General features: G+C 51.8%; 1 protein-coding gene across 1 annotated transcript; it reads left to right on the top strand.

Annotated features, from left to right (window-relative positions):
- Positions 1-11,454: 11,454 nt before the first annotated feature.
- Positions 11,455-14,199, top strand: EPOP (elongin BC and polycomb repressive complex 2 associated protein). The gene has a single exon (XM_037492478.1). It carries the CDS (start codon positions 11,455-11,457, stop codon positions 12,592-12,594), a length of 1,140 nt encoding a protein of 379 aa, XP_037348375.1. The 3' UTR covers positions 12,595-14,199.
- The last annotated feature ends 11,123 nt before the right edge of the window (positions 14,200-25,322 follow it).

Here is a 25,322-nt window from a genome sequence, read left to right as displayed (position 1 = left end):
GACGAATTACACTGCTGAGGGCGGCAGATCTGCTTCGCCATGTGGGATTCCCACCGGCTGGCCAGGATGGAACCCGCGCTGCAAAGTCAGCAGACAGTTTCACAGTGTGGCGTTCAACTGCCTGCGCCACCAGGGAGGCCTCCTCCTCAACTCTTTAGCTCCCTTGTATCTTCTCTAAATCGGTCACCAAGTCTCATAAAATCTACCCTGTCAATACCTCTTAAATCAAAAAGTTCCCATTTGCCCTAAACTCAGCCCTCTTGGGCTTCCCTGGTGGTGCAAGGGGTTAGGATGTAACCCATGAAGCTGTCCTCAGCCACTGCAGTAGGAGTTCGATCCCCAGCAAGGGAGCATAAATAATCCCCAGCTCCTGTATGCATAAATAAATCTTTAAAAAAAACCAATAAACTCGGCCCTTTTCAGCTGTAAGCATCCTTGTAGCAGAGCTGGGCAACTGTTCCCCGCTGACCACTCACCTCCCATCTCCCTGGTGCCTGCATCCTGCACATGGCTCAACCCTCTGGACCACACTCCTGCTGGGCAGTTGAATGTCAGGTTCCAGGACCCCACCCTCAGGCAGCTCCCTCTCAAGGGGGAGCCGCATCCCCAACCCCCAGCCACAGACAGACTGAGAGAATAGGCAGCCCACTTAACCCCTGGCTACAGACTATGTCCCATTTCAACCGAGAGAGACCTTACAGCTCCAGGTACACGCTCACCCCATAACACTCTCAGAAAACTTGGGCCTCCCTTGCAGCGCAGGTGGTTGAGCACAGTGCTGTGAAGCTGTCCACAGCCATTGCAGCGCGGGTTCGATCCCGGCCGGCAGGGGAGATACCGAAACGGCGCGGCAGACCTCTCCTGTCTCGCCCGCTGCTCCCCTCAGCAGTGTATTTCAGTCAGTCTGCCTGTTCTGTTCCCCACTCTGTCTCTGGTGAATCCTCTCACACTCCCGCGCATCCAGCCTGTACCCCGTTCTTGTACGCATGAATAAATAAATCTTAAAAAAAAAAAAACAAACTCAGAAAACAGGACTCCTCAGAATGAATGAAAGGGTATCCTTGCTTTGCATGAAATGCCAATGAGGGATAACTTAAGCTAATTATCAAGTCATCCCGGAAGCCAAATTATAGACATTGTCATGTTGTAAACAGCATTTCTCAAGAGAGAAACTTGGAGACATCTGGGGAGCAGGGAGTGGAAGCTCATATTCCCCTCTGCCTGACCTGCATCTCCTCATAAGGCCCACTGTGCCTTGTACCTGCCAGGAGCCTGGGCCTCAGCCAGGGCCCTGGTCCCCCTCCTTCCCACAGCCTGCTGGTACAAGCATTGCTGATTCTCCTGCAGATACCGATCCAGACTCATGGTCACTGCCTTCTTGTAGGTCTTCACCATCTCTTGCTGCAAACTTGGGTGCACGGCTGAACCCATCAAAGCCTCCATTTTCCTCACGTGGAAAATAGGGTTTTTCTTTTAAACACAGTGAAGTTTTCACTGAAACTGAGTATGCCAAGTGCCTGGCATGGTGCTGGGTTTGGGCTGACTAATCCTGAAATCCTGGCTCCCGTTCTCTTGTTGCCTCCCCACCCCTGCCCTTTCCCAAGTGTGATCATGTAATTTCCTTTGCTAAACTGTGGCCTATAATTTCCCACATCCCACAGGATGAAGTGCAAATTACTTATCAGGTTGAGCCCTTTGAGTTCTGGATTCTGCCATTGTCCTCACCACTGTTCGGCCACCCTGACTTAATATCATTCATGTATTAAAAACACAGTGGGGGGCCTCCCCGGTGGCGCAGCGGTTGAGTGCTGGGTTGCAAAGCTGCTCGCAGCCTCTGCAGCGCGGGTTCGATCCCCGGCTGCTCCCCGGCCACCAGAAGAGGGTCCCACATGGCAAAAGACCTCTCCTGCCGCCCGCTGCTCCCCTCAGCAGTGTACTTCGGTCCTTCTGCCTGCTCTGCTCCCCGCTCTGGCTCTGGTGAATTCTCTCACCCTCCCGTGCTTCTGACTGTACCCAGTGCTTGTATAAATAAATAAAAATAAATCTTAAAAAAAAAAGAATTTATAAAAAAAAACCCAAAAAAACAAAAACCCAAAAAAACAAAAAAACCACAGTGGGGGCTTCCCCTGTGGCGCAAGAGGTTAAGATGAAACACTATGAAGCTATCTGCCGCCACTGCAGCATGAGTTCAATCTCCAGCCAGGGAGTTGACTCACATGGCACAGCAGACCTCTCCTGTCTCGCCCACTGCTCCCCTCAGCAGTGTATTTCAGTAGATCTGCCTGTTCTGTTCCCTACTCTGTCTCTGATGAATCCACTTACCCCCCACACCTCTGGCCTGTACCCCAGGTCTTGTATGCATAAATAAATAAATCTTTAAAAAGAATAGGTATCACATAATTAAAAAAATAAAAAATAAATAAAAACACATTGATTCCAAAGTATCACCCCATGATTATTTTCTAACCCTAAAGGAAGAAGATGTGTCTTCTCAGTAAAGCTGTTGGCTGTTGTCAATGACACCTACTCATCACCCCATCACTAAGCATGGAGCTCAGGACTGAGGATGCCCCTGTGGAGTGCAGTATGAGGGTAGAAGCATCCCCCCAGAAGTGTTTTTGCCTGTAGAGTCAACAGAAATCTAAATCTAATTAAGCCTGGAGATCTAATTTCCTGTTTATAGGAAATCCACTATCAACAATACCATGAGGAAACAATCAGAGAAATCTAGAAGGTGGGACATTATGTCTGTAATTTACTTAAGATACTTTAGCAATTCAAAAACTGCCTTTGAGACATAAATCGGATACTGATACATAATCAAATGAACCCTTGGATCTTATCTGGATCCTGTTTGGAACAAATCAAATGCATGTAAACTACTTTGGGGAGCCAACAAGGAAAATTTGTATGTGGGCTGGGTATTAGATGACATTAAGGAATTATTGTTAATTTTTAACTGTGAAAGCCATGATCATATTATAGTAAGAAAATTGCCTGAAGTGTTTTTTAAAAAGATTTATTTATTTATTCATATCAGAACTGTGGTACAGGCCAGAGGTGTTGGGGGGCAAGAGGACTCACTGGAGACAGAATGGGGAGCAGAACAGGCAGATTGGCTGAAATACACTGCTGAGGGGAGCAGAGGGCGAGACAGGAGAGGTCTACTGTGCCATGTGGGTAGTTCCCTGGCCAGGAATCGAACTGGTGCTGCAGTGGTTGCAGATTGCTTCATAGGTTACGTCTTAATCCCTTGCGCCACCAGGGAGGCCCAATTTCCTGAAGTATTTAGGAGTAGACTGTCATACAAACTCCAATGCACTTAAAAATAGTTCAGTAGTGGGCCTCCCTGGTGGCGCAAGGGTTTAACACAGCACTATGAAGCAATCCAAAGCCTCTGCAGCATGAGTTCGATCCCTGGTCAGCCAGGGAGCAACCCACATGGCGCAGCAGACCTCCCCTGTCTCGTCCACTGCTCATCTCAGCAGTATATTTCAGTCAGTCTGCCTCTTCTGTTCCCCACTCTGTCTCTGGGTGAATCCTCTCACCCCCCCACACCTCTGGCCTGTACCCGAGCTCTTGTATGCATAAATAAATAAATCTTAAAAAAAAATAGTTCAGTAGAAATATACTAGATGTTAATAATAATTAACAGAATCCCCTATCTAGGTAATGGGTATGTGGGGATTAATTTCACTATTTTGACTTTTCCTTTGATTTGATATGTACATAATAAAAAATATTTTAAAAATGTGTTTGATAGCCAACTATGTGTTTATCTAGGAGCTAAGGCAAAATCTAATATGGTCCTTGTTCTTAGGGCACACTAATAAATGAAGATTGACAAGCAGGTAAAAATATTTGGGAGGAAAGTTACACAATTCTTTTTTTTTTTTAAGATTTATTTATTTATGCATACAAGAGCTGGGGTACAGGCCAGAGGCGCAGGAGGTGAGAGGACTCACCAGAAGACAGTGGGGAACAGAACAGGCAGATTTACTGAAAAACATTGCAGAGGGCCTGACAAGAGAGGTCTGCGCCATGTGCCTGGCTGGCTGGGATCAAACTTGTGCTACAGTGGCTGCAGATTGCTTCATAGTGCTGTGCTTGACCCCTTGCACCACCAGGGAGGCCCCAAGTTACACAATTCTTATGGCGGATTTGATGGAAGCTGACCTTGTCAGTCTGGAGTGTTGGGCAGAGATTTTTCTCCTGGGATGGGCAATGGAAGAAGTGATTCGATAGAGTTCTGAAAAGGAGTAGGTTTTGACTAGCACAAAAGGAGGGAGCCAGGAAATACTGAAGGGAGAGGGAACAGCCTGGGGGAGAGGGGACCTGTGCAGGGTTGTCAGCTTAGGTAACCCTACCTGTGCGCCAAGGGAAAGATTTCCCTCTTCATCCTGTAAGTAACTGGAAGCCATTATGAGGTTTTGAGCTGGAGGGAACATAATTCAATTTGTGTCTTAGAGGGAGAACTCTGGTGGCTCATAGAGGTCACGGCAGGATGTGGGGGTACAGCAGAGGTGGGGAGAAGCTGACGTGGGGTGGAATGATGGCATGAGTAGCTGGGAGATGCCCAGATGACTCCTGGGTTTCTGGCTGTGGAAGTGGATGGATGGCGGAGCCAGAACTTTTCCTGGAAGTGGATCGTGTGGCAGAGGCAGTGAAGGTTTGGGACAGGTGGAGTTTGTGGCACTTTTTTTTTAAGATTTATTTTTATTTATTTATGCATATGAGAACTGGGGTGTAGGCAGTGAGAGGATTCATCAGAGACAGAGTGGGGAGCAGAACAGGCAGACTGGCTGAAATACACTGCTGAGGGGAGCAGCAGGTGAGACGGGAGAGGTCTGCTGCCCCATGTAGGTTAATTCCCTGGCTGGGGATCGAATTCATGTTGCAGTGGCTGGCAATAGCGCTGAGACTTTAACCCTTGTGCCACCGGGGAGACCCACTTTGTGGTGCTTTTGACATACCTGAGAGCTGGGAGGTGTGGCCCAAACCCTGGGCTATGCACAGTAATTGTGGAGCAGTCACAGAAGAGTGTTTGGAGTGAGAAGAGATCTCATTCTGGACCGAACCTTGAGGAACCTGGCTAAAGACCAGGAAAAACAGCCAGTGAGACAGAAGGATACCAGGAGAACCACAGTCCCTGGAGGCTGGGGACTAGAAAGTTCCTAGATAGAGGAAGTGGTCAGTCATGTGGGATACTGTTAAGAGGTCAACACTAGAGGCTGACAAGGACCTGCCTGTTTTGAGAAGATGGAGGCCACTGGGTCCGCAGCAAGAGCTATTTCAGTGGCAGGCGGGGGTGGAAGCAGATGGGAGTGGGCTGAGGAGTAAGTGGGAAGTGAGAAAAGGAAGACAGTGTGTAGACAGCTTTTGGGGGAAGTTTGGCTGCAAAAGGGAGGAGAGAGGAGTGGGGCCTAGAGACTCCGGGGTCAAGGGAAAATTTGGCTTTTTGATGGGATCAACAAGGGGTGACTCTGAGAGAGGGATGGGGTGGTGGGGCAGAGGAGGACCAAGGCCAGGACACTGCCTGCCTCAATAGGAGGGAAAGACAGGGAGGGCTGGTAGTTGGTGATGCACGGGACAGGCTCTTACTTGCCTCTGTTTCTTGGCCACAGTTTCCTCAGTTGGGATCTCCTCTGTGTACTCTTTCTGCCTTTGGAGACTAAGTGCAGGGTTACCTTCTCTGAAAAGACTTCCTCAGCCATCTTTACCTCCTCCCTCTACTGTTCCAAGGGCCACCATTGCTTCCAAGAACAGCCTATGATGTCCAGATCCCCCACCAGGCTGTCCCCATTGTCTGTGAGTCCCCAGGTCCTTCTCTGGGGCCTGATTCAAGGGGCCTGCTCAGTGATAGTAGGGGGACTGTATGGATGGACCAACTGTAGATACATGGAAGGAATGTAGTCATTGTGGGGGGGCTGTAGAACAGGAATGGGAAAAGGGAAGAAACAGGAGGAGGGGGAAGGCCAACCCAATGCCAGGAGCACTCCCGTTCATTAAGGGCTTCTGTGGTCTGGGCGCTAAATATCCAGGTTTTTCGTTAAATCTCCCAGCACCCCCAGGAGGAATGCTGTCTTCTTGTACATTACGTAGCTCCCCTAGTTTACTAACAGTAGGGCATTGTCTGTGTGCTCATCCCTGTGCCTCTAACACTGGATAAGCACGTGGATAGGGTTGCAGGAAGAAACACAGCATGTACAGTTATATTTGAATAAGAAAAAAGAAATAATTTTTTACTATAAGTATGTTTTATATTTTTTGTGATAAATTTGGCAATCCTAGACATAGTAGATGGTTAATAAATATTGTTGGAGAGCTTCCCTGGTGGTCTAGTTGAGTCTTAGCACTGTCACTGCTGCTGCCTGAGTTCGATCCCGGCCCAAGGAGTTAACCCACATGGCGCAGCAGACCTCTCCTGTCTCACCAGCTGCTCCCTTCAGCAGTGTATTTCAGTAGATCCTCATGTCCTGCTCCTCACTCTGTCTCTGATGAATCCTCTCACTCCCTGCACCTCTGGCCTACACCCCAGTTCTTCTATGCATAAATAAATAAATGACTCTTAAAAAAAGGAAAGGTTATCTTAAAATAAATAAATATTGTTGGAAATTGTTGCTTCATTCAATGACACCATGGGGATGTAATCAGTAATTTCTAGGCTGTGGGAAATCTAATAACAGTCAGGTATTGTCAATGAAGAATTTGCAGGGAGAAAATAAAAGAGAGAAGAGAGGAATTTATAGATTAAAAAGAGAGACATATGGACTTCTTGAAATCCTTCTTTGGATTCTAATTCAAATAAATGGAACAAATTATACAGAAAAACAACCACAAGATAATTAGAGAGTTGAATACTGATTGACTACTTGAACATGTTAAAAGATGGTTGTTAAATCATTTTAGGTTTGATAATAACGTTGGTAGTGTGCTTACTTTTTAAAGGGTCATTATCTTGTAGAAATATGTATTAAAATATTTAGGAACAAAATTATATGTCTGGAGTGTGCGTGAGGTAATATAGGGTATGTTTTATATCTTAATTGTGGTGTTTACATGGGTGTATTCATTTGTGAAAACTACATGAACTGTGCACTTAAATGTACATTTTATTGTATGCAAATCAGATTTCAATAAAATGGATTTATTAAATTGGATGGAGGGGTGTCGATGGTGGGAAGGATGAAACAAGATTGACTTTGAGTTGATGCTGTTAAGGCTGTATATAGGTGTGATATTGGGACATTGAAGCTTATATCCCCTGTTTCCTATTGTACAGTTTTGCAATTTTCCATAATAAAGCATTGTTTTAATTCCGTGAAGGAAAATGCTACTTCTATTTTACAGATGAGGAATCTAAAGCGGAGGTTAAGTGACTACCCTCAAATCACATAGCTGGTAAAATAATGAGTTTGGAATATGAACAGAATCATTTAAGTCTAAAAACTTAAGCTATGAATCGAGGGTGCAAATTTTTAGAGAGATAAAGTATAGCTCTTGGCAAAAATACACCCTGATCTGTGGAACAAGAGTCTGACTTGGAATTCTAGGAGCAAGACCTGCAACCATGGTGGAGGCCATCGTGTGGTGGGAGGGGAAATGGCTTCCCTTTTTGATTCATCATCATGGGGTGAACTCACTGTCTTTAACCTGGATGTGGGGCACAGCTGCCCAGGTTTGAGACCCAGCTCTCACACTTTCTAGCAGTGTGATTTTGGGAAAGTCACTTAAAGCTTCTTTCTCTCACTTTTCTCATTTAAAGCCTGGATAGGAGGCAAGGTAAAATGGCTTAGTTTGGAAAACAATTTGGCCATTCTTAAAAAGCTAAATAAAAATTTACCATAAGCCCTGGAGATTTCATTCTTAACTATTTACTCGGAGAAATGAAAACGTATCCACACAAAGATTTGTAAACCATTGTTCCCTTCTTAACAGTATTAATAATGACTTAATATTATAATTATATGTGATATATAACTTAATAACATAAATTATTCATAATAACATAATGAAAGGTGGAAACAACCCAAGTGTGATGAGTGAAACAAAATGTGATATATCCATACCATGGGATACTATTCAGCAATAAAAAAGAGCAGGATACTAATCTTGCTATAACATGGATACATCTAGAAAATTTATGCTTTTGTCAAACAAGTCAAATTCGAAAGACCACATACAATTAATATATGGTTTCATTCACTGAAATGTCCAGCAAAGGCAGATCTATAGAGACAAAGTAGATGTGTGACCTAGGGCTAGAGGTGGGAATGGGGAGTTGCTACAAATGGGGAATCTCTTAGGAAATGTCCAAAAATGGATTGTGGTGATAGTTACATAACTGCAAGTTTACTAAAAAATCATTCAGTTGGACACTTTAAATGGGTCATGTATGGAATGTAAAAAATTTTAAATTAAATGCATCTATCTCATTGAATTTTTATAGGAATTAAATAGCAAAGTTCTTAGAACAGACCTCAAAACCATCCATGCTATAGAAATGAATACTATGAGGCAGGACACAGTTTCTGCTGCGCCATCCTCTGGGGAAGGGCAACCAGGCAGGTGCTCTGCTCCCAGATCAGTGATCACAGGCCTTTGGGTGAGACCTGGATGGACCAAAGAAGGGGAAGGGCTCACTCCCAGATCCTTGGGGGTCATTCCCAACTGACACCCATTGGAGTGTCAGTTGGACCCAGCCTCCAGCCTTTTTTTTCCTCCTTTGGGAGGAGAGGTAGGCTGAGGACAGAGTGCAGTGCCCTCTGCTGCAGGCAACGGATATTGCAACAGATGGGCCAACTACTCACCTTACAGTTCCACCCTCTTGTTGTGAGAAAGCAACTGGCCCCTTTTTACGCACAGGGACACTGAGACTTATAGTGTATATGAGGGTGCACAGTCTGCTCCCCCAGCCCAAGTCTTCTGAAAAAAACGAGGATCGATGACTTCAGATACTTTCAGCTGGAGTATTGCTCATATTAACACTTACTGATTGTAAGGTGCTTCTGAGCCCAAGAAAGAATTTCCCATCCTGGCTATATTCCCAGGTGCTTGATTCAAGGAAGGGGAAGAAGAGAGGATGGAAGTAAGGGAATTCCTTCTCCAGAGAAGGATTCTCAATAGTAATGACTCTAATAAAGCCCTTAAATTCAGATTTGGGGGACTGGTGGCTTTTGGGATGGGAAGAGGAAACCATTGATCTGCACTATTATGTAAGATTCATTTATTCATGCTGGAAAATTTCTCGATGTTCTCTCCTTTGTCAACATTGTGCTATGCACAGGAAAGCAAATGTGGTAGAGAATCAGGCATAAAAGGAGTTCCCCAGTCCAGGCTCCTACATGTGGGGTCTAAGTCCCCCTTTCTAAGCTCTCCATAGCAAAGCAGTTAGGGGGATAGTCGATTGAAGCAGATGCCCCCCTATCCCCCAAGCAGAAGAAATCTGGCACTGCTGTCTCAGGGTAAGAGTTTCTAGTACTGTCCCCTAGAAGACAAAGAGAGGAAGATAGTTATCCTTCTAGAAACTTCTTCCCAAGTGTGTATTTGTGTACAGACTTTGGGGCACCCTGGAAATCTGGACTCTAGACCTCACAAGACCCTAGCATTTCCCCTCATGACTATAGCCCTGAATCTTCTGCAGATAATTCTGCAGGGGGTAAATGTTTTGAGCAACAGAACACCACACACACTCATCCCTCAAAACCTAGCCCCATCCCCAGGCCTTCAACTCTGGCCTCTGCAAAAGGGAGGTGGAGAAGCAGACCTTCCTTAAACCTTTCCTCCCAAATGTTATTTGAGGACAAGTTGGAAAACAATGCTTCCCCTGTCACTGGCAGTATGCAAGCTACCCTCTCTTTGTATTTCTGGGGATGGGAAGCAGCCATATTCCAACAATCCGATCTTTATCAAGAGAGAAATAGTCCAGGGATTCCTTCATTCACTTACCACTATTTACTGAGCACCTATTAAGCCTGGGCACTGTTCTAGGCAGTGGGGATGCAGTAATGAGTAAGACAAATCCTCACCAGCTCATTTTCAGGCTAATGGAGAGACAGTAGAGAACAAGTATATTCACAGACTTTCCTATAACTGTAACTGCAGAAATTAAAGAAGGGAAGGGGTAGAACTGTGTGTTCTCTATTATCAGGATTTTTTATTGGGAATTCACTTCTTTGCTTCACTCTCTGTGGAGGAGATAAGAGTGAGCGTCGGTTTGGCCGCTCCTCAGCCCATTTTGGCAACTCAAACCTGAGGGCAGAATCTTGGGGTTTGGAGAGGGGGGGCTGTAGAGTCAGCACCTGAGAACGTGGGCAGGAGGCCCTTTAGAAATCGCATCAGAGAAAAGGAAACGGGTCTCGAGAAAGCCTATTCATCGACCTCCCCGGGCGTACTAATACCACGCCGCTCTTCATTCGTTTTTTCCTTTGTTCGTCCTGGACACCCTGAATCCCTAACTCCTCACTCGACCAACGCAGGAGGGGACGAAAGGGGGCGGCGGGGCGCCTGCTCCGCCGGCCTGGGTCCCCGCTGCGCCAAGCGTGTCAACAGCCATCGCTTCATCCCATCTTCTCCCCGACACTGTCTTGAGAGCCGCCCACGGCGGTGCGTCCCTTGCTCCGAGCCCCGCGGGCGGGGATCTGAAGGTTCCCATTTTACAGACATGAAAACCGGGACTGCGAAGGGCAAAGCCGGGTCGCTTTGTGACGGCTGGGCCCGGGGCCGGCGGGGCCACGTGGAGCGGCGCTCCTCACCCGCGGCGCTGCCACCCGCGCACGCTCCCGCCCGCCGCGCCCGCCCCCCCTGCCCCCCCCCCCCCCGCGCCGCGCGCCCTCCCCCCGCCGCCGCGCCGCGCCGGGTCCACGTGTGTGGGTCTGTGCGCGGAATGGGGACGGGGGCGGGGCCGCGGGGGCGGGGCCCGGCGCGCGTCACGGGCAGCGCTGGCCAATCGGCGGCGGGCTCGCGGCCCCGGCGCTGGTATTGGGGCAGCGAGGGGGCAGTTCTCTATAACGCGGTCTCCGGAGCCAGCGGGGAAGAAAGAAGCCGAGCGGGCGGAAGGCGCCCTCCCCGCCGCCTGGGCCCGGCTCCGGGTGCCGGGGCCGGGGTCCTTCCCGCCTCCCGCGGCCGACGGCCGCTTTGTTTCCCCAGCCTCTGCGCTCGGGGCCCCCCGAGAGGGGCGCTCGCGGGGGCAGCGCGGGGAGCGGCGGCAGGAAGGGCGGCCGGCCGCGCCGGGACTCGCGGGGACCCAGGAGTCCGGCCGCCGGGAGGGCCGCGCGCCGAGATCGAGAGGGGCCCGAGCGCCGCGGGCCGGGTCGCGGGCCGGGGGCGCCCGTGAGCGGAGACCTCCCCGTCGAGGGGGGGCGATGTTCCCCTCGCCCGTGGGCTCTTCGGGCAGCCGAGGCATCCGCCGCTGGGACCCGGGCCCCCGCAGCGGGCACCCCCGCGGGCGGCTCCATGGAGACCCTGTGCCCCGCTCCCCGCCTCGCAGTGCCGGCGTCCCCGCGAGGGTCGCCCTGCGCCCCCGCACCCCGGAAGCCGCGTCGGGGGACCCAGGAGTTCTCTCCGCTGTGCCTGCGCGCCCTCGCCTTCTGCGCCCTTGCCAAGCCCCGGGCGTCCGCCCTCGGCCTGGGGCCCGGGGAGCCGGCGTCGCGGGCCCCGCTGCTGCTCGGCCCGCGCGCCTCCCTGTGCACCGGCGCCTGGGCCGCGGATGGCCTGAAGCACCTCGCGGGACAGGCCGGGCGGTCCAGCGGCCCGGACGCCGCGGCCGGCCAGGATGCGGACGCCGCCGTGTGCCGGGGCCGCGACCAGGAGGAAGAGGGCGGAGGCGGCTTCCCGCACTTCGGCGCCCGCTCCGGCGCACCTCCCGGCCGCTGCCTGGCGCCCCGGCGCCCTCGGGAATCTCCGACCAACTCCGCCTCGGCTCCGCCTCGGCCAGCCCCGGCTCTGGACGCCCGGGCCGGCCCCGCCGCCAGCCCGCGCGGAGAGCCGGGTTCTCGGCCTCCGCCGCCACCTGCGGACCTCAGCGCCGAGCCCGCGGGGCCCGCGGCCGCGCCGGAGCCAGCCCTGCCGGGCCCGACGCTCGCAGCCGATGGAAGCCCCCCGGAGGCCGCCCCCGAGGCACCCGCCGGCAGCGCCTCGACGGCCAGCGGAGCCCCGGCAGCCCCCGGCGAGCTCCGCCAGGAGCATTTCGACCGTCTGATCCGCCGGTCGAAACTTTGGTGTTACGCGAAGGGCTTTGCCCTCGACACCCCCAGTCTGCGCCGGGGGTCCGAGCGGCCGCCAGCGAAAGGGCCTGCTCGGGGAGCCGCCAAGAAGCGCCGGCGGCCGACATCCCCGCGTCGCCGAGCGCAGCCCCGCCGCCCGGCACCCACGCTCCCCACCGCGAGCACCTTCAGCCTCCTCGACTGCTTCCCCTGCCCCCCGGCCTTGGTGGTGGGGGAGGACGGAGACCTGGGGCCGGCATCCTCGCTTCGCCTCCAGGGAGATGTTAAGCCTCCGCCTGCTCACCCGCTGTGGAGGTGGCAGGTCGGCGGTCCCGCTGTTCCTGAGCCCCCCGGCCTCAAATTCTGGGGGATCAACTTGGAGGAACCCTGAGCCGGAGACCTCTTCTGCCTAGGGGAACAAGCTGGAGCCACAGCCAAACTGCGGGCAGGATTGAGCCTCGTTTCTTCCATCTGCCTGTCCCCTTTACGTTTTATGGGCTGTGATCAGAAGGTGCTCAAATGACAGTGATCTTCAAGCACCTAACTAGTTGGGGTGACACCCTCTCCCCCTTATCCTTTGGAGATGAGCCCAGGGCTGGAGTCAGGAGAAGACTTAACCGAAAAAGGCTTAATGACATAGATGGCAACCCCTCCGCTCTTCCATCTCGGATCTTTGGGGGCAGGGCCTTCACCCCAGGGGGAGCAAAGGAGGCTACGGCTCAAAGACAGAAAGAAAAAAAAAAAAAGGGAGAGAGACCTTGGTGATGGACAAACCGGTTGTTTCTGTGGGCAAGCCTGGGGATGTGGGGGCTGCGGTGGGGGTGGGGAGGTGATTGGCAGCTCCCTGGGGGCATCCACTCCCCCCCACCCCCACCATCCAGGCCTTTAACCCTTTACTCCCCTCAGGCCTTCCCCCAGCGCTCCTGGCACCATCGGAGTCTCCCTGGGGCTGGGGGCAGCTTGGGCAAGGGGAAGATCACCCCTTCCTGCTTTTTTCCCTAGGGCCCCCAAGTCAGGTGACCTCTAATTGGTGAGATCTTCAGCCTCACCCACCAGCCTTTCCCTTTTGTCCAGTTTTGGAGTTTCTCTCTTTGGTGTTCCCTGTTGCTTTCAACTTGTAAGGTCTGGTGGGTAAAAGGATTTTTCTTGTGATAAACCAGCCACTACGTCTCTCATCAGGAGGGCCAGGGTTGCGGGATCTCTTCCCTTCCAAAAGGGCAGACTTTGCCTGGAGAAGGGGCCAGAGATTGTCCCGGGGAAAGTCATGGAAGTGTAAGGTGGGCGAAATCAGTAAAATCAGACCCAAAGAGTTGCCGTTCGTGGTCCTCCACGATCTATGGATGGGAGGGGGTAGAGGTAGGGAGCAGGCCTGGGTCCATTCTTTTGACACCCAAACGAAGCCCCTTTAAAGAGTAGTGACAGGACAAGCTGCTTTTTGTGGAGGGGAAATGAAGGGCTCTTGGCCTACACACAAGGGGCCCGTGGGATTTGAAAGGAGAAAGTCTGGATTTGGATGGGAACTGGGCTGAGGTGCCTTCAGCTCCCCCCCTCCCACCCCCAATTTGAGGCATTTTGGGAGTTGTCAGGGACCTGATGGATCCGAAGGGGGCAGGGCCAGGGGATTAGTTTTGAGGTCAGAGGTTCTGTTTTTTGGGGGGGAGGGGAGGCCTGGACCACGCCCTCCAATCCCCTCCAGTCACAGGGAGGCAGCACTGCTTTCCCCAACACCCAGGTGAGGTCAGGGCACGGTCGCTCTTAGGGAGATCCAAAATCTGAGTGTGAGGGGACCCTGGGGTTTCGGATCTGCCCAACAGCTGAGGAAGTCACGGACCCTTCAGCCCATACTAGTGAATAGCACCCTTTCCCCCCAAAATGGGGCAAGGGAGGAACAATTCCCACATACGATACTGGGGAAGGACTTGTCTCCTTTTCTGTGAAAATGCTTTGTAAAAAGTTGTTATTGTTTGCATAGAGCAGATTCTTGAGAAAAACTGTTTTGGACTAAAAAGTTTTGTTTGTTTTAAAAGCCGGCTCTTAATTTTTCTTTCTCTGGGAATGGTGGGGGTGGGGTAGGTGGGCGTGGGGTGGGCACTGCTCTCTTTCTCCTCAACATCTGGCCTTTATGAACCCTGCTGACCTCCCCTCCCCCCTCCAGCTGTGTCGTGGGGAGGAGGCAGGGGAGCGGGAGAGTGACTTCCATTCCTGTGCTTCAGGGGTATCCATCTTATCCAGCCCCCCAAGAATGGGGAAGGCTGAGGAAGTATGGGAGGGGGTGGGGAGAAGGTCTGTGAAGAGGGGATCCTGTTTACAAGGAGAAATACAGAAGAGCAGACTGCTCGTAGACTGCTTGCTTTGGCGGGTTCGACCTGCCTGGGAGGGATGAGAGCTCTGGGTGCAGGAGGTGGGTCAGGAAAAACTCTTTTAGTAATATTCCCTGCGGAGTGGGAGGTGATGCCTTAATTTGGCCGCTGCCTCCTTCCCCCTCAAGTAAAGTATTAAACCTCAACCTGGAAGGGGGTGGGCGGTGAGTTAAAAAGCACACCTTTTGGTCACATCCTTGCTGCATGGTTTATTTCTGAGAACCTCAAGGCTGGAAGCATTCCTAGAAACTTCTAGGCATTTTACGGACTAGCAGCCTATATTAGTTTTCTAGGATGGCCCTAACCAATTTCCACAAGTCTAAACCCCAGACATTTATTCTCACAAGCTCTGGAGGCCAGTGTCTGAGCGAAGGGCTCAGTGGGGCAGGCTCCCTCCAGTGCTTTAGGGGAGAAGCTTTCCAGGCCTCTGGTAGCTCTGTCTCCCAGGCTCGGGCTGCACCACTCCTACCTCGGCTTCTGTCTCCACCCAGCCTCTTTTAAGGACACTTGACACTGGATTGAGGACCACTCAGCTAATCTAGGATGATCTCATTTTGACAACTTTAGTTTAATCTCTTTTGCAAAGACCCATTTTCTAAATAACATCGCGGTCACAGGTCTGGAGGAGGAGTTAGGAAATGTATTTCTTTTGGGTGCCACTGTTTAGCCCAGGACAGAAACTGAGCCCCCCCCACCTCCCCAGAAGAAGACACTTGTTCAGACTTGGGGGCTGAGGGGGGTGGGGAAGAAAGCATTGTTGGGGAGGTTAGTGTGGGGTGTGGCCCATTAGGGGGCACCAGGAATCTCCTTGAATTGAAACAGCCTGGGGAAAGGGTGGAAATGTTCCCTTGCTTTTCTCATGGATACGGAGACTCCTCCTCCCCCTAGGAGCGGGGCGGGAGCTCAATCTCTCCTGGAGGGTCTGAGGAAGCTTCCACCCTCCCACCCTGGTTCCTCTCAGTGTTCCCAGATGGGAGGACCCCCTCCATGGGCATGCAGGCAGTGTCCTCTCATCGTCCCCTCCCCAGCCTCCATTGTCCTTCGAGGCTCTGCCACTGGCCACCAAGTGGAGGCCTGGATGTGGAGGTGGAAGGGTCTGAGCTTCTCTCCGGGGCTCTAAGTTGGCTGCCGGTGTCTCTTTAGTCTCAGAGGGTTGCTGCTCTCTGTGGGCCTCTATCTTTCTGCAGTACTGGGACTGGGTTTCTACTCTCATTATCAGGGCCACCTGTAACACCCCAAGAGCCAGCACCTCCTTACGTTTTGTTTCCAAGGTGCTTTGCCTGCCTTCATCCTAGTCCAGCCCTGCTTGCCATCACCTCTCTTCTCCCGGAAGCCTCAGCTGCCCCCCCACCTCTGCCTCTTATCTCTTAAATCTTTGGGGCTTGACTTCTGTCCCCTGAAACTGCTTTTTCCAGGGTCCCCCATCACAATCCCCAACCACAAATCCAACGGTTGCCTCTCTGCGACTCTGACCCGATCTCTGACCTCTGACACTGCTGGATGCTTACCAGGATCTTCTAATTCTTCCCCTCAAAGTTCTCTCCTCTGACTTCCGTGCCTCCTCCTCTGTCCTTAGGCAGCTGGAGAAAGAGGAAGCCTGATTCTGTCCAGGTGGTGTCTGCTCTCCACTCCCCAAGCCTCCCAGGATTGCTTTTGTCTTCCTCCCCTGGTCCGTGACTTGCAAATGACCGTCCCTGCTTCCTCTCCCTCCAGCTCAAGTCCTCTTCTGAGCTGTGGCCCCTTTTCTCCCTCTCTCCAAGTGGATACCCTAAACTCTTAGTTGCTGATGACCAAGCTTGTCTCCACCCCCTGGCCACATGAGAACCCCTCACTCCCAGCCTGTGGTCAAGTCCAAGTCCTGTTCTTGTAATGCTCGGCCTTTCTCCCCTTTACGTCTCCCCAAGACTCAGCACCTTAAATTGTCACCTGCCTGCCCCACTACTACCAATTTCTGAACCTCCTCCTGCTTCTCATCACCTCCCCAGCATCTCTTGTATCCGCCCATTAGAGTGCAGTGCCCCAGACTTGACTTTTACTCTGGACTGCTGTGGTAGCCACCTAGCTTGGTTCTGGAGCTGTTTTATTCTTTTCCTTTTGGATTCCTCTGGGATCAGGTTACCTTCTTTCTGGCGACTTCCCTGACTTTATTAAATGCAGCTTCCTTGACCTGTCATTTAGGGTCTCCTGATTTGGTCCTAACTCTCCTGTCCAGCCTCCCTCTGCTGCTTTGTGCACTGCATGGTCATCGCCCTGAAACTCCCTTCCTTCCCTGGCTACCCACCCCTTTCTCCACCTTTATTCTCCAAGCTCAGTTGAAATCACAGCTCTTCCATGTGATCTTTGATTCCCCCAGTTGCATGTGATCTGTGCTACTTCTAGACCCTGGGGTAGAACATATGGCCTTTGGAGTCCAGCACTCTGGCTCCCCCAACTCCATGAAGGACCTGGGAAGCTAAGTCAGCTCCCAGGAATCACTTTCTGACCCAAGCTTTCCTTTCATTGCTTTGGCCTTAACTGAGTCAGTGACAGGAAATGGCCACTTCAAAATCACTCCTGCAATTGTAGGAGCTTCCCCAAGAGTTCTGCTATGTGTGCTAAGTGCCCTACAGAGTGTTTATATTTTCTTTAATTTAAGATAAAAACATTTAAGTTTGGGTATTGAAGATGAAGTTACAATTGTGATTTTTTTTTTCCCTGATGACCCCTCTCTGGCCACCTTGTACCTCTCATTTCATTTTCTTTAGCTCCCGGCATCCATGTCCTGTACACTACGGTACCTGGTGAATACTTGTCTAGTCCAGGCCCCCTTTTGAAAGACTTGAAGGACGGACTGCATGGAAACTTGACCAGTGGCGCTTGACCAGAGTGTAGTTCCAAAACATTCCACTAGATGCTGCTGTCTGCCAGCTCCAAAGGGAGGATGCCCAGCCGGGGACTGGTGGGTGGGGAAGGGATTAAATCTCCCAAGCAGCTGAGTGCCTCCCAGTGCTGAGCGGTGGGGAGAGAGATGTCACACAAGGAATTTAGGATAGGTGTCCAGTGCTTTACACGCATTATTTTGCTTTCATGACAATAGACAGCCATTATTATCTGTATAACAGATAAGGAGATGGAGGCTCAGAATGGGTAACTGGCTTGAAGTCCCAAAGCTGGTGGAGCAGCAATTTAATCCTGAGCTGGCTGATGAGTTTTTCCGTAGTAGGGGTTATTGTAGCAACACTCACATGGTACTTACTTGGAGCCAAGCATTGTTCTAAGTGCCGAATGCCTGGTCACTCATGTAATCCTCAGATCAGCGCTATGAGCTGGGTAAAGTTATTATTCCCATTTTGCAGATGAAGAAACTGAGGTATAGGAGGTTAAACCCACACAGCAACAGATTGTGCCTTAGGGCTTGTGCTCTTAATAACTGTGCTGCTGCCTGATTTGACCACTCCGACAGTTACAGACTGGGGTGGCCCACCCAGCCCCACCGATATTTGGAGGTCACAGAATGCTGTGCCAGAGACACAAAGACACAGAGCCTACTCTCTGTGGAACCTCTAGTTGTATGGGGAAAGTAGGACAAGCAGGCCCTTCCTTACAGTGTGGGCTCCACAGAGGTGCTGGGTGTTTCCAGATAAATGTTTTACCCTCTCTGGGCTTCAGCCTTGTCACCTGAAATCATGTCACTGTGTAGCAGCAAGTGTTTCTCAGACACAGGGGTGTTGTTATCCACAATGATTTATTACAAAATTATAGTACTTAAAAAATAGGTGTCACATTACCCACTCTCAAGTGCACAAAAAGCCCAGCTTGATTAACATTGGCACATGTACACACTTGGTGGTCACGCCACTTCCAGCAGCGGGGGCACCATCAGGCTCGCTCCCAGGTAATTCGCTGACCTCCGATGAAACCACCATGCTGGCTTCAGTCACGGCAGGTTCATTTTGCCCGTTTTTGACCTTCATAGAAATGGAAGGATCTCTTTTGGGTCTGACTTCTCTTGTTCAGTCTTTGCCTATGCAATTCACCATGTGTTGCATATAACAGTGGTTTATTCTTGTCATTGCCATGTAACACTTTTTTGTATGGCTATTCCACAATTTATACATTGCTGGTGGATGTCTGGGTTGTTTCCCGTTTTTAGCTTTATGTATAAAGTGGTGTGACAGTTTTAAGGGACTGGGGAGGGGGCCGGGGAGAGAGGTAGAGGGAGCTAACATTTACTCAAGCATTAACCTTCCCTGACAATGGGCTAAGGGCTGGAGATAAGAAATGACTAAAACTCCATATTTCTTTCCTCAAAGCTCACAGCTTAGTGGGGAAGAGGGACAAGTGAGCAAATAGTCACAGTACAGCAAGGATGGAGGTGATGAGGGTGGAGATGAAGATCAGTGAAGCTGAGGCAACAATGGGGTAGCAGGGCCAGGGAGGACTTCCCTGTGGAGCAGAGAGCTGAGTTGTGTCTTGAAGGGTAGGCTTGAATTCAGGAAACAAAGAAGGCCTGGGAGGTGCTAAGGAGAGAGTACAAGCAGGCAGAACAAAGGCACTGAAGCTGGAGTGATCATATTGCTTCGATCACAGGGTGCATGTGATCTGAGGTGAGGTCACATCATAAAAGGTCTTGAATGCCAGGGTAAGGAGTTTATTTCGAAGGCAATGGGGGAGTCTCCTGAGGGATCACTCAATCAAGATTGTATTGGCCATAAACTTTCATTCTCTTATTCTTTGTTCAATAAGCTGTGAGCCCCTACTCTCGGCCAGGCATTGTGCCAGCTGCTGAGAGACAGTGGTAAGCAGAACAGCCAGGGTCCTGGCCCTCTCGAGCTTGCAGAGTGGGGCACTGATCATAATCAACCACCACACAGCTGAGATGGGCACTGTGGAGAGGGTCTCTGGCTATGCCAGGAGGGGTTGCTTTCATCAGGAAGAATAGAAGAGGCTTCTTTGGGGAAATGATGTTGGAGCTGCGCTTGGATTTGCCTAGGAATTAGGACAGGAAGAGGAGAGGGACCCCAGGGAGGACAGTGTGGATAACAGTCCTGGGGTGGAGGGAGCAAGGTGCACCAGAGTTGAGAAACTCCGGGGTGGGGGGAACCCAGAGTAGGGGTGAGACAGGGCAGAGGCAGAGGCTGAGACATGCTGAGAGCCTTGCAGGTAAGGGAAGGATTTTGGCTTGTTCTGAGAGTACCAGGAAGCCAGAGATAGGTTTTAAGCAGGGCTGTGACAATCAGATTTACGTCTGGAGAGTATCACCATGGCATCTGTGCGGACAATGGCAACAAAAGCAGATGTGGGGAGATAGGCAAGAGAGGATGGTGGCCTGAACCTGGAGGACAGGAGCGGGAGTGAAGTGGATGGGGGTACAACTGGCCAGGTGACCCACATGGCACAGCAGACCTCTCCTGTCTCGCTCACTGCTCCCCTCAGCAGTGTATTTCAGTGGATCTGCCTGTTCTGCTCCCCACTTTGTTTCTGGTGAATCCTCTCTCACCTCCAGCATCTCTGGCCTGCACCCCAGCTTTTGTATGCATAAATAAATAAATCTTTTTTTAAAAAAAAGGTGAGAACAGAGCTACACTTACTTTGGGAGCCACCTGGGTGTCTGTGGGACTGGAGGCTGATGTGGGGTCCAGGGAGACTAAAAGTGAGAAGAGGACTTAGTGCCAGGCTTTGATATGTCCCCAAATTTCACTGGAGAATGGTATGAAGTATTAGGGATGGGTGGAGGCAGGGAGACCAGCGTGGAGACTTTGAGAAATGATGGGGGAGTCAGCAAGAAGAGCAAGAGGCTTCATGGGCGAGGCCTTCCTGAAGTAGGACAGCCAGGTGATAGGGATGGATTGAGTGGGGGTGAGGGAGAGGGGTCTGGCGTGGGTCCCAGATTTTGGCCCTGGTGTTGAGATGGGTCTGCCACTCAAAAGGAAAATGGTGAGTGGAGACTGAAATGTTTGGAGTCATCAGCCTGTGACTGGACGAGAATGACCAGGGGACGTGTGTCCATTGAGAAGCTTCCCCAAGAGGGAAGCGAGGGACAGCAAGCCGGCTGGGTGTCCCCCTAAATATGTGCTCCCCTGGCTGCCTGGTTGGATTCATTTCCCAGCTTCTCTTACAGTCAGGTGTGGCCACGTGACATCATACCCTTGGCTTTAAGACCCTGGGCCTATCCTCTCTGCACCCCCTTTACCCTCCCTGTGGCTGGAACCCAGGGATGTGCTACTGGGCTGTGGGCAAGGTGGAGGGAGGAACCCGGGCCTCTGAGTGAGGTTCCATCAGAGGTCTCCACTGACCTGGAATGTTTCCTTGGAACACAGGAAAGAAGCTTCTTTTTTTTTTTTTTTTAATAGAGGCATGCTTTATTTATTTGTTTGCTGGTTTGTTTGTTTGTTTTGTTTATACAAGCACTGGGTACAGTCAGAAGCGCGGGAGGGTGAGAGAATTCACCAGAGCCAGAGCAGGGAGCAGAGCAGGCAGAAGGACCGAAGTACACTGCTGAGGGGAGCAGTGGGCGGCAGGAGAGGTCTGCGCGCCATGTGGGACCCTCCTCTGGTGGCCGGGGAGCAGCCGGCGATCGAACCGGCGCCACAGAGGCCGCGGAGCAGCTTCGCAACCCAGCGCTCAACTGCTGCGCCACCGGGGAGGCCCAGAAGCTTCTTATTCTTTAAGTCGCTATCTTTATTGGCCCTTTGTTGTAGTTTAGCCTAAGTAACTTAACCTCACCAAGGAAATACAGTTTAGCATAACCCAATGAATATAAGGGATTAACCTAATAAAAAAATTAACCTAACAAAGACAATATAAAATTGAAATACAATATAATAACAATTAGCCCAACTAATAAAACATTCTCACTAATATAAGAATCAAGGGAGGGCAGTGTATCGAGAAAGAGGGAAACCTGAATATACAAGATCAGAAAAAACAGGGGTGATGAAGGGCCTCCCTGATGGTGCAGGAGTTAAAGTCTCAGCGCTATCAAGCTATTGGCAGCCATTGTAGCATGAGTTCGATCCCCAGCCAGGGAGCTACCCACATGGCACAGCAGACCTCTCCTGTCTCGCCCACTGCTCCCCTCAGCAGTTTATTCCAGTAGATCTGCCTGTTCTGCTCCCCACTCTGTCTCTGGTGAATCCTTCTACCTCCTACCCCCTGCCGTGCACCTCTGGCCTAGACCCCAGTTCTTGTATGCATAAATAAATAAAATAAATCTTAAAAAAAGAACAGGGGAGAAGAAGCTTGATTGGCTTTGGCAGACAAGGTTAGTGGCAGTTCTGGCCAATCCTTTTGTGGAGTAGCAAGGAGTGGGGGAAATGGGAGGCAGAGAAGCAGATGCCACAAATGCAGGCGTCTCTTCCAAGGAAATTAAGTGTGAGGGAAAGAGACAGGAAGGGTCTAGAAGGAGACCCAGAACCAAGCATGACGACAGTGGAGTTGGGGAGAGTAAGGGTTGGAGACACTGGGAAAAGGATGGGTGTGGAATTTGGCCTCTGTGGAGGGGCAGGGACTCGCACCAGGTGAGCAAACACACTCTGACTCCGGGACCCCAGCACACACACACACATACACACACACACACACACACACACACACACACACACACAGAAAAGTGGATGAGTGTGGAGCCAGGCAAGTTGACAGCTGTGGTGACAGGGGGGTAGGGATGGTTTCTAGAGAGCTTCCATTTTCTCTGGGAAGTGGGAGACGAGGTTGAGGCGTGCTGTGGGGGAGGGGGAAGCTGGGTGGAGGACTGAGGCGTTGGGAGTAAGTGTGAAGTTGAGAGGAGGACTCTGGAGCAATACAGATGCAGAGGGAGCATGGAAATTGACCAGCTTCCTGGGGGTGGGGTCTCCTTCCACTTGAACTTAGATTCTGGGGTCTTGGAGAGCAGCGGGCATCCAGGGGGCTGGACAGGGTGGGAAGTTGAAGTCTGGGCTTGGTATTAAGTAGAATTTGGTAGAAAATTGAGACTAGGGGGGATGTGGAAGTGTTGGCGAGAGCACAGAGCAGCTGTGACAGAAGGCAGGGAAGAGGCCTGGAAGGAGGAGAGTTTGGTTAGTGGAGGCTGCCCACTTAGGGTTCTTTTATTTTTTTAAAGATTTATTTTTATTTATTTATGCATACAAGAGCTGGGGTGTAGGCCAGAGGTGGGGGGTGAGAGGATTCACCGGAGACAGAATGGGGAGCAGAACATGCAGATCTACTGAAATATACTGCTGAGGGGAGCAGTGGGGGGAGAAAAAAGGGGTCTGCTTTGCCATGTGGGTAGCTCCCTGGCCAGGGATCCAACTCAGGCCATCTGTGGGCCATTTAGGTGGGAGCACTGAGACTTAACCCCTAGGCCTCCAGGGAGGCTCCCACCTTCAAGTTCTTACAGGGACCCCAGGGCAGCCCAGGATGACAAATAGAACTTGGGTGGAGGCTTTCTGAGAATTCAGGCAGAGGATTTGAAGTATGGGCGAGGTGGGGGTGGTGTGGGCAGGGTAATCACCCAGAAAAAGCCAGAGAGTGGTGGTCTGAGCCTCCTTGTGCTCCTAGTATGTCCTCCTTGGGTCTCGACCCCCTCCTTCCCAGGATGAGGGACTTCCTGCAGCACAGGGTGGGCTGCTGAAGGCAGAGGCGGGCGGTCCCCTCTGCTGACACCCATGGGCAGAATAAACAGTGATCTTGTTCATCTATGGCATCCTACTTGACCATTTACAAAGGCTTTCGTATTCCCTCCCTGAGCGGTCCAGTATTTGTTTCAACAGAGGAACAGCTGAGAGGGATTAGATGGTAAGGCCCCATGGTTGGGGGTTGGGGTCACCTTACCCCCCTCCTGCTCACACACAGACTTAGGTCACATGACCTTAAGCTTGTTGCCATGAAACAGCATGTTCCCACCCTTGGTCCTGCCCTTGGAGGTACAGGAAGTTCCTGTCTCCGGGAAGCAAGGCAGCTGCTGCTGTCTCTGGTGGACACGGTGTGGGGAGGAGGGGATACTGGGGTTCCAGTCCCAGGTTCCAGGTGCTCCCTGATCCTAGGGCCGTGGCAGTGTGGATGGCGTGGGGAGGCATGTGCTGGCCAGGAGGATGGGGACTTGGGCATGGAGGGGGGGCCCTAGGGGAACTTAGTCCCTGGCTTGTCAGGGACTGTGTGTCTGTTCATGTGTATCTGCTGGTGCTTTGAGCAAAGAACTGTGCGTGTGTGCACCAGGGGGTTCCTGGCATGTTTACGAGCTGGGGAGGTGTCTCCAGACGTGTGTGTGAGTCTGAGTGTGTTTGGAAAGCACGCCCTGAGCTCCACCTCTCGTCTATGCAGGCTCTGTGTCTAGGAGCGTGTAAGGACGCGTCCCCTCTGCATTGAGGCAGAAACTAGGTCAGCATGCGGGCGTGGAGTTAGGGATCGATGCTCCAGCATCAACAGAATGAATGGGGAGAAAAGGCAGGGGCGGGGTGGAGGAGGGAGCAGGGAGCCTCCTAGTCTCTCCTGACACCTGCCCTGGGGGAGGAAGTGGGTGTGGGGAGAACCTTATCACTCAGGGACTAGGAATGGGGTGGAGGAGACAGGCAGACAGATGCTGGGGGTGTCATGAAACAGCTGTTAGGACTTTGGTCTAAAAAATGTCTCTTTGTCCCTTGGAAAAAGGCTGAGGTCTCTCCTGCCTGGTACCACCGGATCTGCTGTAGCAAGATTCCACAGTGGCATGCTCTCCCCCAGCCTGCCCTCTGCTGCCTTCACCTGGGCATGAAGGGAAGCTGCAGGTAGATCCCGGGTAGCCTCTCTCCTCGGTGTGCAAGAGGACTGTGGGGTGTCTGGCCAGGTCGGGAGTGAGAGCTAGGTTAGCTAAGAAAACGATGGATGGTACCTGTCTCCAGACACTGATGTGCCTTTGCCTGGGACTTGGGGCGGGGGATCTACATTGCATTTTTCTTTCCCTTGGGGATGGATAAACATGCTCAGGGCACTCTGGCGAGAACCTGGCAGCATGGGACAGACCTCCCATCACAGGGAGCCAGAATCCTTACTCCTCTGGGCCTAGAGCTTCCCCACCAAGATCAGGCTTGTCAGTCTGTCCCCCCTGAAGCTGGATACTCCAGGACCCAGAGTTCAGGGCTAAGCCTTAACCCCCTCACCCCATGGTCCCTGAAGAAAGGGGAGCATGGAGTCTGAATGGCAGGACCCTGGAGAGGGCTGTGGGCCCTCCCCTGTGCCAGGCCTCCCTGGGGTGAACATCTCTCCTGTGCCCACCCTGCCTCCAGCCTCCCACTTCCTCCTCCATCTGCGCTGTTGCAGCCGCAGTAACAGCACCTTCTCTCCTAACACCTTCCAACCCGGGGCCCAGCCAAGTCCCGCTCAGCCCACGGCAAGCCGGCTCCCAGCAGTCCTGAGCTGGCACACTCCTTGCCTGCAGCCTGTCCCCTCTGCAGCCTCCTCCTGCCCCTCCCTTCCTGTCTTCTGTATCCTGCAGGGGACTTGCAAGGCCCCTGCTATATCTGGGACCCACACTGCAGTGCCTTTTTAGGGCAGAAGTGTGGTTTTAGGCATCATTTCTGTCCAAGCCCTTGTCCAAGCCCTTGTCTCCTGGGCCAATGTGGGTGTCACCTTGGTCCTTGGTGGGCTCCAAGTCAGTCTAGACCCCTGTGGTCACCACGGGCTCCATTCAGTCTAATTCCATGTGGGCTCTGTGATATTTTGAGCTCTGTGGGCCCCATATTAGCTAGTTCAAGGTCCCCTGGGCTCCATGTCATTCCAAGCTCTTTGAGCTCCTGCCAGTCTGGACTCCTTAGTGGGGGCT

The sequence above is a fragment of the Talpa occidentalis genome, unplaced genomic scaffold (genome assembly GCF_014898055.3).
Source record: "Talpa occidentalis isolate TD23 unplaced genomic scaffold, MPIMG_talOcc4v2.1 talOcc4.7, whole genome shotgun sequence".
Classification (NCBI taxonomy): Eukaryota; Metazoa; Chordata; class Mammalia; order Eulipotyphla; family Talpidae; genus Talpa; species Talpa occidentalis.
Note: the sequence above shows the minus strand (reverse complement) of the source record. Positions and strands in the feature narration are given on the sequence as shown.